This window comes from Ursus maritimus, unplaced genomic scaffold, assembly GCF_017311325.1.
Source record: "Ursus maritimus isolate PB19 unplaced genomic scaffold, ASM1731132v1 scaffold_16, whole genome shotgun sequence".
Classification (NCBI taxonomy): domain Eukaryota; kingdom Metazoa; phylum Chordata; class Mammalia; order Carnivora; family Ursidae; genus Ursus; species Ursus maritimus.
This window is the reverse complement of record NW_024424008.1, coordinates 48820880-48833898: the sequence shown is the minus strand read 5'-3', so window position 1 is coordinate 48833898 and position 13019 is coordinate 48820880. Positions and strand designations below refer to the sequence as shown.

Here is a 13019-nt window from a genome sequence, read left to right as displayed (position 1 = left end):
AAATGTGAATATTGTGGCGGTACGTAGTATATGTAATTTTAAGATTCAAACTCCTGTCTTACAAATTTTCTATAATAAACATGTACTGTCTATACTCAGGAAACAAACATTGTAAAAATCACAGCACAAGGGATGCCTGGGTGGCTCAGTTGGTTAAGCATCTGCCTTCGGCTCAGGTCATGATCTCAGGGTCCCGGCACTGAGTCCCACATCGGGCTCCTTGTTTAGCAGGGAGTCTGCTTTTCCCTCTACCTGCTGCTCCCCCTGCTTGTGCTGACAAACAAACAAATAAATAAATAAAACTTAAAAAAAATCACGGCACAAAAGTTGTAGAAAAGAATATTTTATTGAAACAGTTTCTCAATTAACAATGGACCAAAGTACAATCTGACTCAAACCTGTCCAACCAGCCTAAACTGCTAGTGAAAGAACTCAAACATACAGGACAGGGTGGGACCCTGCGGTCTCATTTCTGCCAATGTGGCAAAAAAAAAAAAAAAAAAAAAGGAAAAAAAGACAAAAGACGGACACAACCAGGTTCCCCCTTGCCCTGGGAGCCGGGTGGCAGCTGTGGCTCCTGCTCCAGACGGAATACTGGAGGACAGGCTCCCCAACATGGGCATGGTAGGTAAAGAGCCCCCATCTTAGCAGGGCAATGCAAGAAAGGCAGGCCAGCCCCCACCCCCTTCCTTCCCCCACAAGGCCTGCCGCAAGAGGGCGAGGTGGCCTTTTTACATCCACACCACGGCTCTCCTTCTCCCAGGGTCTTGGGATAGGGGCTCACAGTAGAAAGCACATTTTGGTCAGCCCAGGGGGCCAGGGGGCCAGGGAAAGGCTATGTCTGGGCGGTCAGAGAGGAGAGAGGAGGGGGCCAGGAGTCACAGGGACATGGAGGAACAGGCTACCGGGCAGTTGCAGACTCGGACAGTGCTCGCAGGAGGCCGGCACCCCACGCCGGCCACTCCACACGCTTTCCTGCGCCCGAGTCCCCAAGTGGGAGCTCCGGGGTTTTCACACGTTTCTCCCACAGAGGTGGCTGGATTCCCTTCTTCGCTTTCTCCCTGCCTACTCTGGCCCTCGGGCGGGTGTACAAGCAGGCGGGACTGATCTAGCTTTAATGCAGCCCGTCCAGATGGAAGGGGTTGGGCAAGAGACAGACGGCTGCCTAACTTGCCACAGGAAGCCAAAGAGAGCATGGGAAGAGGAGTCACTGGGGTTGGGGCCATTCAGGGAAAGACAAGACCGTGGAGGAGAAAGCAGAGATAAGCACTCGGAAACCAGACCTGGTAACCAAGGCTCTGTAGACACTGGCCCCTGGAGGGCGGACTTCGTGGTGGAAGAGGGAGGCAGGAAGGAGGACAGAGAAGACTGGAGACTCTCTAATATCCCAGGGCATCCCTCCCCCTGCCAGGTCCACTGATCCCTCACGGCCAATCTCTCACCTACCCACAGGCAAAGAATTAAGACATAATAGTGATTTCTCCCAAATTGGGGCCTGGATGGGTAGGGAACCAGGGGTGGGATTAGGAAATCGAACAATTTCAGTTTTTACCACAGAACCACTGCAGAAGGGACTGGTGAGCTGTCCCTTCTATCCCCTTCTCCACACCTGTGATCAAGGCGAGAGAAAAGGAACCGAAGCGTCTGAGGGCAGGAGCAACCCCTCCCCCGACCCTCGCTGTTTAATAAATAGAGGAGGTAGGAGAAGGGGGTGGGATGAATGGGGAACCAGGGCGGGGGGTTATAGTTCATCATTCTTCAACGTCGGCTTCTGTCCCGTTGGCTGCTCCTTCTGTTCCGGTTCTGCTGGGAGTGGGGAAGAGCAAAGGGATGCCAGCAGGTGAAACGGAGGTAACTGGCCCCCATTCTGTGGGGATCCTCCCCCCAGGGACCGTACCAACCAGGCTTCCCAGGTGCCCCCAGCTCCATGCTCACCTGCTCCAGGACCTCCCAGCTCCAGAGGTTCGGCATCTGCTGGTTCAGATCCTGCTTTTGGGAAGGAAGAGGTTAGCCTCTACGGAAGGAGGGAAGGGGCTAGCAAATTTTTTCTGTAAAAAGCCAGGTAGTTAATGTTTTAGGCGTTGTGGCCCACACTCAGCCTCTGCATGTGTGTGTGTGTGTGTGTGTGTGTGTGTGTGTGTGCGCGCGCGCGCGCGTAATAACCTAAAAACATAAGGGCCATTCATAACTTGTGGATCTTCCAGAAACAGGCTGTGCCTGCCAGTGTGCCAACCCCTAGGTTAAGCAATAACCATATTCCCAATGACTTTCCCAACTCACGAGTCTCTTTCTCAGGTTCTGAAATGGGCTTTGCATCGTCAGCGTGGCCTGGAAGGAAACCAGGGGTAAAATGTAGTCCCAGGAAGGAGAGGCCTTCTTCCTGCCCAGCAGCACCTGCGGCAGGGCGCCCTGCCCTCACCTGGTGGAGGGATGACCTTCTCCGCTTGGTCACTGGCATTGAGGGGAGGCTCTGTCCGGGTCCCATTCTTGTCCTTGGGCCGGGGCCGGGGCTTGGTGAACTTGGCCTTATTGAGCAGATACTGCACCTCACGGTCCAGGGCCATCATCTTGGCCTCGATGTCTTTTGAGAGCAACACGGGTTTCTCTGTGGCGGGAAGCTTGGCCTGCTCGGCCACGGTTGCATTCTTCCAGGCCTGTGGGTGAGCCAGGACATGCTCAGAGCTAGCCCTGGAGACCACAGGTATCTCTGTCCCAGATGAAATACACCCCAACCAGCCTCGGGCTCTTCCCTCAGATCGCGAACTCCACTCCACCTGGCTGTCGGCCCCACAGGGGAGGCAGACTCCTCACAACGGCGACGGAGGCTCTCCACAAAGGAGTCCCAAACTGCACACTTGGGGCTTACACCCTATTACTTGGGACCAACTACAGCTGAACCTCTTGATTATTCCCTTGCCTCTGCACTTCTTTTTTTCTAAAGAGTTTATTTATTTATCTATCAGAGATAGAGAGCACGAGCAGGGGGAGTGGCAGGCAGAGCAGGCAGAGGGAGAAGCGGGCTCCCTGCTGGGCAAGGAGCCTGCCGTGGGATTCGATCCTGAGCCAAAGGCAGCTGCTTAACCGACTAAGCCACCCAGGCGTCCCTGCCTCTGAGCTTCTTGAGCTCTGATTCAAAGACGTTCCCCACACACCCAAAAGGGAAGTTTCTGCTTCCTGTGACCAGTCATTCTCACCTCCCTGAACCTGGGCCCACTTTCTGAGTGCAGCTCAAGCCCCAGCTCCTCGGAGCAGCTGCTCTAATGCCACGGGAACGGGCTCTGCTGCTACTCCAGTCTGACAGCTCATGGATGGCCACAACCCTTGTTTGGGGCTAATCAGACATGGCCTCAAACGTAAACATCTTCTGCCTTCCCAATTAGCTGCGAGGCCAGGAGGCCTCTCCCATGCTGCCCAGCTCAGACCCCTTGCCAGGTTAAGTATCCCCGTAAGTATTTACACAGGGATTACCCAGGTCTCGTTGATGACTTTCTCTAATGTTGTCATCTCCACCTCAGTGAAGATCTGGTCCATCTCTGGGATAAGCCGGGCACCCCTGGAAGCCAGAAAGGAGACCATGAACCCAGGAGGAAGAGGGGTCTGGGGTGTGGACATGTGGCATAGGAAGCTAACGGACCCTGAAGCTTGGCAGGATTGAATTAGGAAGAAAAGCAATGGGGCTGCTCACTTGAGGAACATGCTGGAATGGTTGAGGAGATTATCAAGAGCAGACAGCCGTTCAGGCCACTTCTTGCGCTCTTCCACCCGAAAAAACAACCCATGGCACAGCTTCCTCAGCTCAGTCAGCTTCTCCTTCAGCATCTGATGGATACAGGGTGGGAGTGGGCAGAGGGCTTGAAGGGAGGAGAGGCCGGCCCTGGAGCCAGCCCTGCATCCCACTCACGGCCTCACACCCCAGCTCTCCTCATCTTCTGACCCTGGGAGAGGAACGTGAGGGCTCCCATCCCACCTGCCATGTCCCGGGAGGCCGCTTACCACTGTGGTGGCCCCAAAGCCCTCGTCCTCCAGCCAGGTGGAGGCCGCGCTAAGCTTCCCAGAGATCTCCTCACGCTGCTCCTCAGTAGACACTTCCTGATACTCGGGCTGGTACAGTTTGTCCTAGGGAGGTGCACATAGGCCCAAGCATGCACCAAGCCCCGGAGAGCAAGACACACAGAGCCAGACCCTCCTCAGACACAGGTCCCAGGGCACGTGTGCCTCCCAGCCTACCAACCTGGGTCTCAAAGATAAAAGCTTCCAAACTATTGGCAGCTTTTTCCCGTTCCTGCTTCTCTAGGTCTCGGAGTGTCAAGTCTTGAAGTCTGTGGGACAAAAGACAGTCAAGCGTGAAGGAAAGAGCATGTTGAACTTGGACCCTGGGTCAGACAGCTCTCCCTCCTAGGGGTGCCATTCCATATCCCGTCCACCCTGCACACGTGCGCGCACACATACACACACACACACACACACACACGCGCGGTCTCTACTCACTTTTGCGCAGAGCGGGCCAGCGCCTCCTCAGGTAAGTCAGGCAGGTCCAGAACCAGCAGCTCCACCCCGATCTCCTCTACCATCCTCTGCTTCCGAGCAGGCTTCTGCTTCTTTTCTTCCTCTGGGGCTGGAGGAACACCCTCAGACCCTGCTTCCTTTTTCTCGCTTGGCTTCTAGTGAGGAAGGAGATGAACATATCAGGAAAAGCTTAGGCCCTTTTCTTCTCCACAGGCGGGGCTCTAGGGAACAAGAAACAAGGCAGGCATCTATTCCCTTAGCCCCCTGGGCCACCCCTGGCCTTACTCTGCCGGCAGCTCACCTGGGCCTCAGACTTTTCCTCGTTTTCTTTTTCTGCCGCCTTTTCTTCCTCAGGGGCTGTGTCCTCCTTCGGCTCAGCAGGTGGGGGCTGAGATGTGTCCTCCACCGGGGCCTCAGCCTCCTCCTTGAGCTCTGCTTGCTCCCCAGGCTCATCCTTGCTTCCCTCAGCAGGGCTTTCCTCTTCCTCCTGGGAAACAATCACAGAAGCCCCCGCAGAAAACAGTCACTAGCAGAGCCTAAGGCTAAACCAGCTCAGCAAGGCCGAGTCCCCCGGGCTCTGCCGGGAAGGGGCTTGCCGCTGCCAGCGCCGCGTGGGGGTGGACAGACGACTGTACGGGAACGGGCGCTGAGCTGCGCAGCCCTCGGCAGCCTAGTCAGACGAAGGACAAGGGACTGGAGAGGAGGGGAATGTGTCCCGGAGCTCAAGCACGGGGGCAGGCTGGAGTCCAGAGGGGGGTATGGTTCACTGAAAAGGGACGGTCTAGCCAGTCCCAGGCAGCTGGAAGGCCCACCCCAATCCCTGCCTCCGCTGCCACTTCCTGGGCCCATGCGCCACCCTCGGAGCTCCCCTGGCTCCATGCCGGCCTCACCTGGACGGTGTCCGTACCGTTCTCCTTAGTGTCTGCAGTCGCACCACCTCCAAACAGGCTAGAGATGGTGTTGCCGAGTTCTGGGAGGAAGAAAGCCCAAAAACTCAAAGGGGTCACAGCAGCGAAGCCACCTCCTAACCCAAAGGCAAGGCCTGCCTGCCTCCCCAAAACGCATACAAGTACACCCCCCCACACACACACACGCACACGCACACACACACACGTGCATGCTCGTCTTACTGGTCAGGGTAGATTCCTCTTCTGGGCTGTCCTCCACCAGGGTCTCAAACACAGACTCGACCTGAAAACAGGGATTCAAGCTGAAGAAACACACAGGCTAACCCACCTTTCCCCCACAAACATACTGTCATCGTGGGCGGCTACCTACGCGCATCCACGTGACTTGCGCGGTGCTGGCCTATCCCCTCACCTGCCATCTTCTATGGGCCCAAGTTAGGTCTCCTCCACCCCCTTTAATTATGAGCCCTCTGAGGACAGAGTCCTAGCTCCTTTCCCCCGGAGCCCTGCACTTCTCTACTCGACAACAGAATGGGCCACTATTTCCCACAGTGTGTTCTAAGATGTTAACCCCCAGAACAATTCTTTGAGAATGAGTTACTTAGCCATCCAACAGGTCCTCAATTTACAATACCCATAAGCACTTACAGGCCCTGAGAAAACCACAGCAGATCCCCGGTTAGCTGTGTTTGGAGCCAGGGCTTTTCAATCTCCCAAACCCTTCTCGTTTCTCATGTTCTGATACCATGTGGAGGAACCACTCTGGAAAGACTGGTGGGGCTTCGGCCCTTGCCCTGTACCCAGGACCTCCTAGTGGTCTCACCCTGATGAGGCTGAGCACGCCACTCTCATCCAGGTTGAAGTGAGCCTTGATACCCTTGGACTCGTGGTCGGGATACTTCTTGAAGCTCTCACCCACACCTTTTAGCTTCACCGTGGTCAAGTTCTGGGAGCCAAAGACCCTGGTTGGGGAGGAGAGAGCCATTCTACCCAGCCATTCCACCCAGCCTGCCTCCAGCTCTAGACTTCATAGGCTCCCAGCATGAAATATCCCCCCCGCCTCCAGAAGATGCTCACTCCCACCCTGACTCCACAGCCTGCTGCCTGTGTCAGCCCTGAGGCCCCAGATCCTCCCTCTCATCCTGCCCCCCCTTACCGAAGATCCTCGGGCTCCAGGAAGCCCAGGTCACCGTAGTTGATGTGGAAGTTGAAGTCGTGGTTGTAGCGGTTAAAGGTGATGACTTTGCGTTGAGGGTAGGGCCCCATTCGGGAGAAGAGGACGCGCTTATTGTGCTTCAGGCTGCGAACCCCGGGCTCCTCCTCCACCTCCCTCGTGAACTCCACCTACACGGCAGGCAGAGAGGAGGCACGCTGGAGAGCCAGAGCAGGTTCTGGGGTGAGGGTACGCGGAGAACATCAGCTGGCAGAGACACAGGGACAGGCTAAGGCAGAGAGAGGGAGCACGCTCGGTAACAGGGGCCTGTCGCCTGATCAGACGGGCCTGCTCACCAGGATGGGGTAGATGACCGCGTCTCGGACGACAAATGGCTTCACCTTGAAGGCTTTGCTGAGTGCGGCTGCCTGGTACACAGCCCCCATGGCGGCTGCTTCGTCCGCGTTGATGTTCTTCCCTAGTTCCTCCCTGCGGGAGTTCCACGCTTTCGCACATCAACTCTGGAGCACCCGGCCCGGCCACCCTCTCCTCAGCCCTGCAGCTGCCCAGCCCCAGAGCCCCAATGCCTCAACACCCCCACTCACTTGCCCACAGCCTTCAGCAGCACCTCCTGAACTTTAGGGACCCGGGTGGCCCCACCGACCAGGATCACCTGCTCAATCTCATCCTGCAGAGAAAGAAGGGGACATGGGACAGCTTGGAGTCGGCCCTCCTCCTCAGCGCTGACTCGTCCCTTAACACAATCACTCTCCCCCACCCGCCTCCCCAGCTCAGGCCCACGCCAGACTCTCCCCTCACCAAATTCATCTCGGCACTCTGGAGGGCCTGCTGCACAGGTCCAGGGACTCGCTCAAATAAATCTGCACACAGCTCTTCAAATTCTGCTCGGGTCACTTTTGCCTTGAAGTCCACATCATCCATCAGGCCCTCGATCTGGGGGAGGATGAAGCATGTCAGGGTTCCCACCCGGATCCTCCTCTGGCCAGGCAGGGCAGACACCTGGAGGGACCAGGACTTTGGGAGAACGGCAGGAGGCCGAGGAAGAAGGGATGGGCCACACCGCACGCCAGCGGCCTAGCTCAGGAGGGTGGGGTCCTCTCCCCTCCGCGTGGGGAATATTTTCCCTCAGGCAGCCACGAGCAGGCACCTGTGCCATGTGATCGGCGTTGGCACTCAGGACGGTTTTGAGTCGATTCGCCTCCCGCAGCAGCTTGGCCATGGCACGGGGGTTCTCCCGCACGTCCTTTGCTCTCTGGCCCTTGCGCTGTTCATTGAAAAGCTTAGCCAGGTGCTCACGCAGCCGGAGCTCCATCTCCAGGCCCCCCAGGGTGCGGTCAAATCTATTCAGGAAGAGGTGACAGAGAAAAGTCTGGAACACACAGGGTCCCTTCATTGCCCCAGGAACCCGACTCTTGTCCCACATACGTGGCTGACACCTCCGTGAGAGTTCACCTACTCCTCCAATCCACTATATGTACTGGGGGTCAACTATGTGCTTGTCTGGGAGGACGCCCTTGAGAGAAAAAAGACAGGGTCCCTGCTATCAAGGAGTTTACAATCTAACATGGGACAAACTCACGAACATGAAATGTGTACCACCCTGTGAGTTATGACGGACAGAGAAGCAATAGCATTAAAGACATAAAAAGAAAGCATCGCCTATTTGCCGATATCAGGGAGGGTTCTGTGGAGATGTGATAATTGAGCTGAAATCTGAAGGATGAGCAGAGGTAACAAGGCAAGAAGAGAGAAAACAACTCTAGAGAGGGGGGAACAGTATACGTAAGCACCCCGACGTGGGAGCCAGCAGAGTAAGTTCCAAGGAGGGTAGGTGTGGCTAGAGCTCAAAGAGCAAGGGGCTCTGAGTAGAGACAAGTGGGAGGAGTCAGGGCTCTCACAGGCTAATGCAAAAGGTTTGGAGCCACAGAGGATTTTTAAAGAAACAGATTATAATCAGGTTGGCATTTTGAAATGAACCCTCTGGCTGCAATGTGGAGAGAGAACTGGAGGGAGGGCGCACTGGAGGCAGGGAGACCTTCTTTCGTAACCCTGCAGGTCAGAGATGATGGGAGCCTGAACTCGAGTGCTGGCGGGAGAGCTAGCTAGAAACGAACGGATTTGCAAAGGAAGACACCGTCATCGATAAGTACACCGAAAACGACAAGAACGACAAAATGACTGCACGTGGTCTACAGCTTCCCGGCTTTCCTTAGAAGCAGCCCAGGAAGTTCCCTGCCTTTCAATCTTCCCTAACTGTCCTCCTCCCTCTCCATCTTCCCCTGGTTCTTCCAAGAGGTACCCCATGATGACCGATGCTTCGGGAGAGCATTCGTGCAGGAAAATGAGGCAGCTGCCCCTCCAAGAAGAAAGCCCCGACCCGAGGGTGTCTCAGCAAGTGGCCCTCCTCCAAGCACCAACCTACCCCACGCCCCGGATCTGCAGCTGCGGCTGCATGCCCGCCTCCTTAGTCTTCACTGTCTGGTAGGTCACGATGGTGCACACGGTGCTGCCAGAGCCCATGTCATAGAACATGACATTCTGCAGAGACACCAAGACAACGGTCACGGGAACCTCATCGGCTCCAGGTGCTGCACCAACCCTCCACTTAAGGCTGAAAAGCTCCAACAGCGGCTGAGAGGGGCACTCTGCTGCTGCATTTTGTCAACAGCTGACCATGCAAGTACGACACCAAACAAGTGGACTGGCCCCCTTCCTCAGAATCAGCCGCCCTGCAAGTCTGGTTGGCAGCTCCTCCCCGGCTCACCTGGGCAGTGGTGTTGATATCCTTCCGGCGGAAGACACCGTAGCTGAGGGCGGTGGCCGTGTTGTCGTTGATGAGCTGTAGCACTTTGAGGCCGGCCATGCGAGCGGCCTGCAGCACAGCTCGGCGCTCGGCCTGATTGAAGAAGGCTGGCACCGTGATCACCGCGTCCTTGATGGGCTGCTCTACAGAGGACAACAGAACGGGGCTCCCACCACCAGCTCCATACCTCGGATGACACTTTCCTAATCTTGGTACTATTGACATTTTAGGCCAAATAACCCTTTGTTGAGTGAGGCTGTCCTGCACATTGTAAGATGTTTGCCAGCATCCCCGGCCCACGAGATGCCAGGAGCAGCTCCCCAGATAACCGAAGCAAAGATACCTTCAAATACTGCCGAAGGTTCCCTGGGAGGCAAAACTGCTCCCCTATGAGACCCTAGGGAACCTGGCCACCACTGGCCCCACCTTAGCTACTCACCTGCAAAATCCTCAGCCAGGGAACGGGAGTAATTGAGAACCATGCCAAGTACCTCTTCAGGTGAGAACTGTAGCTGCCTGGGGGAAGGGAGGCTAGTTAGAGGCAAGAAAAGCCAGGCAGTAAGGCAAGGACAACCGTGAGCACTAGAGGAGCCCACCGTCCCCAGCAGAGCACTCACGGACTGATCTGGAAGTGCACAGTCTGCCTTTGTGGGTCGAAGCCTAGCTCATGCTCTGGAAAACGAGCTCTGTAAAGGGCCACATGGGGGTTTCCCTCCTGCTTCCCCAGGAGGTGCTGGAAGTAACGCAGCGTCGCCTTTGGATTCTTGATGGCCTGAGAGGAGGTAAATAAGGAGTATTAGGCTCTCAAGTCCACCATCACCTACCTCTCACATCAGAGGTCACTAAGGGTTCAGGCTTCGGGGTTTATCATCTCCTCCCCCCTGCCCACTGCTTCTGGGAAGGGGGAGGCCTGCTAGCTCACCATGCTTGCTGCACTGTCTCCAAAGAATCTTTCATTTTCTTTCAGGGTCACAGTCACTGGGGTTTTCCTCCGGGATTCCCTGAAGAGAAGAGACGTAGGGCCCAGGTGCCTATAGCAGGGTGTGGACTCAGGAGCCTCAACACCCCAAATACAATCACTCAGACACGAGACTGTTGTGGCCCTAGGAAGAATACACACTGGCCTGGAGCACAGACTCCCTTTTTCCCCACCCCTGACACTGGGGCCACCCTCACTTGTTCAAGACAATTTCCATGGGCACTCCGGGTTTGACGATGGCCACCTTCATGGACTCGCTGCCCAGGTCCACAGACATCACAGCCAATGTGTCTGAAAAGGAAATAAATTTGTCAATTAGTCCCTCTTCCCCCACGTTCTTGAGTCCCCTCTAACCAAAGCACACTGCTCTCCACAGAGAAGGTAAGAAAGCAAAATTAGATAAAGGCCTGGGTTCAGCAATTCAAGAGTCCAGAGGCTTCCAACCAAAAGCCTCCCCTGCCACCACAGATCATTCATTATTCACTCATTTATTCTTCTTCTGAGCCTGCTTCTGGGGTACACACCACTCAGTGCCAACAGGTTTGCCAAGAGCACAGCCATCACAGCCCAACGGTCCAGCCTCTTCGGCCTCTGCCTCCTGACGGTAGCTGCCATTGTGCCTCTGAGGGAGGAGAAAAACAACACTTGTAACCGGATGCCCTGAGTGAAGAAGACAGAACCTCATCCCAGAACAGAGAAGCTTTAAGATTCACACTCCACTGTCACCGGGGCAGAGGAGCCTACATTCCCCGCCTCCCCCCCACTCCCTCCTGATAAGGACCCGGCACTCTAATCACACAAAGGGTCCTGGGCTCCATCCACCACATCCCTCAACAGGGAAGGTACCAGGGCAGGAGAAAGGGGACCAGAGCCTTCCGTCCACTGCACAGGCTATAACCGGCGCACCCTAGCACTGCCCCTGATGTCAGAAACCTGGGGTAGGCCAGGGATCCCCGCCCAGGGCTCAACTACCTCCCTACACCTGGAGCTCCCCCGCTGGCGGGGAAAAGACAGGCCAGGCCTGGACGGGAACTGAGAGGTGGTGACGTTGGAGGCTGGGATGTTAGAAGGGCCTGTCTCCTCCTCGGTATCCCTTCAGGGTGTCCCCCCCCCCCCCTTCTCCATCCCAACCCCCGGCCCCGCTGCCTACACAGACGCCGTGCCTGGAGCTGTAAGATTCTTCGCCGGGCGGGCAACGAGTCCCCCGAGTTCACCTAAGCCTCACCTGGCGAAGGCGGCGGCTCCCACTCCCGGAAACCCGGCCCGGCCCACCCCTAAGACGTGGGGGCGCCCCAGGGACCGAGCTGCGGGGCCAAGCGCACCGGCGTCCGTGCGGCCCTCGCTCCCGCTACCGACCCGCCCCCGGAGCTAGCACGTTGCCTCCTCCAGGAGGGGTGGCCGGCTCCCATCGCCATCCCCACCCCCGCTACCGCTTGCCTGCGCTCCTGCGGCCCCGGCTCTGGGACAAACGCGGCGGCAGACGTACCCACGAGGCCGGCAGCGCGCCCCCAAGCCCGCGCCCTTCACAACTCCCCTCGGTTTGCAAACTGTTACATTAGCCACCAATCTCTCAGCGGCGTCTCGCGCACCAGCCGGCCCCGGACGCGGCGCGCGCTCATTGGAGCCTCTGCCGCCCGGCCCTGCGCCGCGCGCCCGGCCCGCCCCCGCCGCCCCGGCGCGCGCTCCCATTGGGCCACGTCCTAGGCCCGCCCCCTCCTCCGTCGCCGGCTCGGGCCCCGGAGGCCGCCGAGGGGCCAGTCCGCCAGTTGGGGGAAAACCGCCGACGCTGGCCGGGGATTGGACCACGTCACGGGGCCCAGCGCCCGCCCCGGTGCGCTCCGGGACCTTCCCGGCCTCGGCGCTGGATGCCCGACTGCCGGCGTCGGGAGTGGCTCGAGGCCGGTGCGAGTGGGCGCACGGACAGCCCCGCACTCGGCCCCCTTTCCTCCGGTCACCTGGGGAGCCCCGGCTGAAGAGTGGGAATGACCCGCATCCCCTCCGCAGCCACGCGGAAGAGGCGCTCGCTTGCTGGTTGGTATTGAACTGCCCGAAGCTTTGGATAGAAATCAGAATGGCTGCGCTACAGGCTTAGTCCACCCCGCCCCGTTTCACCGATGACACTAAAGCCACCAAAAGAGAGGTTCGCTAGTGGGACGGAGATAACACTTGTTATCAGCGGCAGAATTTGGCCTGGACTCCTTACTCTAAGCTCCAATTGTATGAGACAGAATATTCCATATGCAAAGCGCTGTTCACAAAAGATACTTTTGTGAGGCAGTAATTGAGCATAAATGCACCGCCTCATGTTTTCATTCCATTAAATCTTGTATATCTTCCCTTTTCCTGACTCTGTATTTGTACAGAGGTATTTGGCGGCATTTGGCCAAATATCGGACAGGTATTTGGCGCTCCTCCCTCCTTTCTCTGTATTTTTACAGCCCCATGGAAATGTTCACAGTCCTTGGAAAGCGTCCCCTCCCCCCGTTTTATTGACATGAGTTCCCATTTCTTAAATGAGGAAAATGGGTCTCCTGTTTCCTCCCTCTCCCGAAATCGACTCCAGGCCTCCTTTTACAGAAGTCTCCCTTGAAGGCCCTGGCTGTAACTGCCAGGGCTTGTTTAAGGAACTCTTATTTAATCTGTTCTTTC

General features: G+C 56.9%; 1 protein-coding gene across 3 annotated transcripts; it reads right to left on the bottom strand.

Moving 5' to 3' along the window:
- Window positions 1-327: 327 nt before the first annotated feature.
- HYOU1 (hypoxia up-regulated 1) lies at window positions 328-11986 on the bottom strand. 3 transcript variants are annotated; one of them, XM_040631141.1, is made up of 26 exons: window positions 11857-11986; window positions 10895-10992; window positions 10568-10661; window positions 10314-10392; window positions 10009-10163; window positions 9831-9907; window positions 9353-9534; window positions 9011-9126; window positions 7736-7928; window positions 7387-7521; window positions 7173-7255; window positions 6924-7056; window positions 6571-6758; window positions 6238-6376; window positions 5637-5697; window positions 5397-5476; window positions 4808-4993; window positions 4489-4661; window positions 4232-4319; window positions 3994-4116; window positions 3686-3819; window positions 3469-3553; window positions 2420-2654; window positions 2281-2328; window positions 1936-1986; window positions 328-1806 (listed from the first exon to the last, which is right to left on the bottom strand). In XM_040631141.1, exons 2-26 carry the CDS (start codon window positions 10983-10985, stop codon window positions 1742-1744), a joined length of 2994 nt encoding a protein of 997 aa, XP_040487075.1. In that variant the 5' UTR covers window positions 10986-10992; window positions 11857-11986; the 3' UTR covers window positions 328-1741. The 3 variants fall into 3 exon arrangements, with proteins under 3 accessions (XP_040487075.1, XP_040487074.1, XP_040487076.1); XM_040631140.1 differs by having other exon boundaries at window positions 11808-11973; XM_040631142.1 differs by having other exon boundaries at window positions 328-1803; window positions 11808-11971.
- Window positions 11987-13019: the final 1033 nt, after the last annotated feature.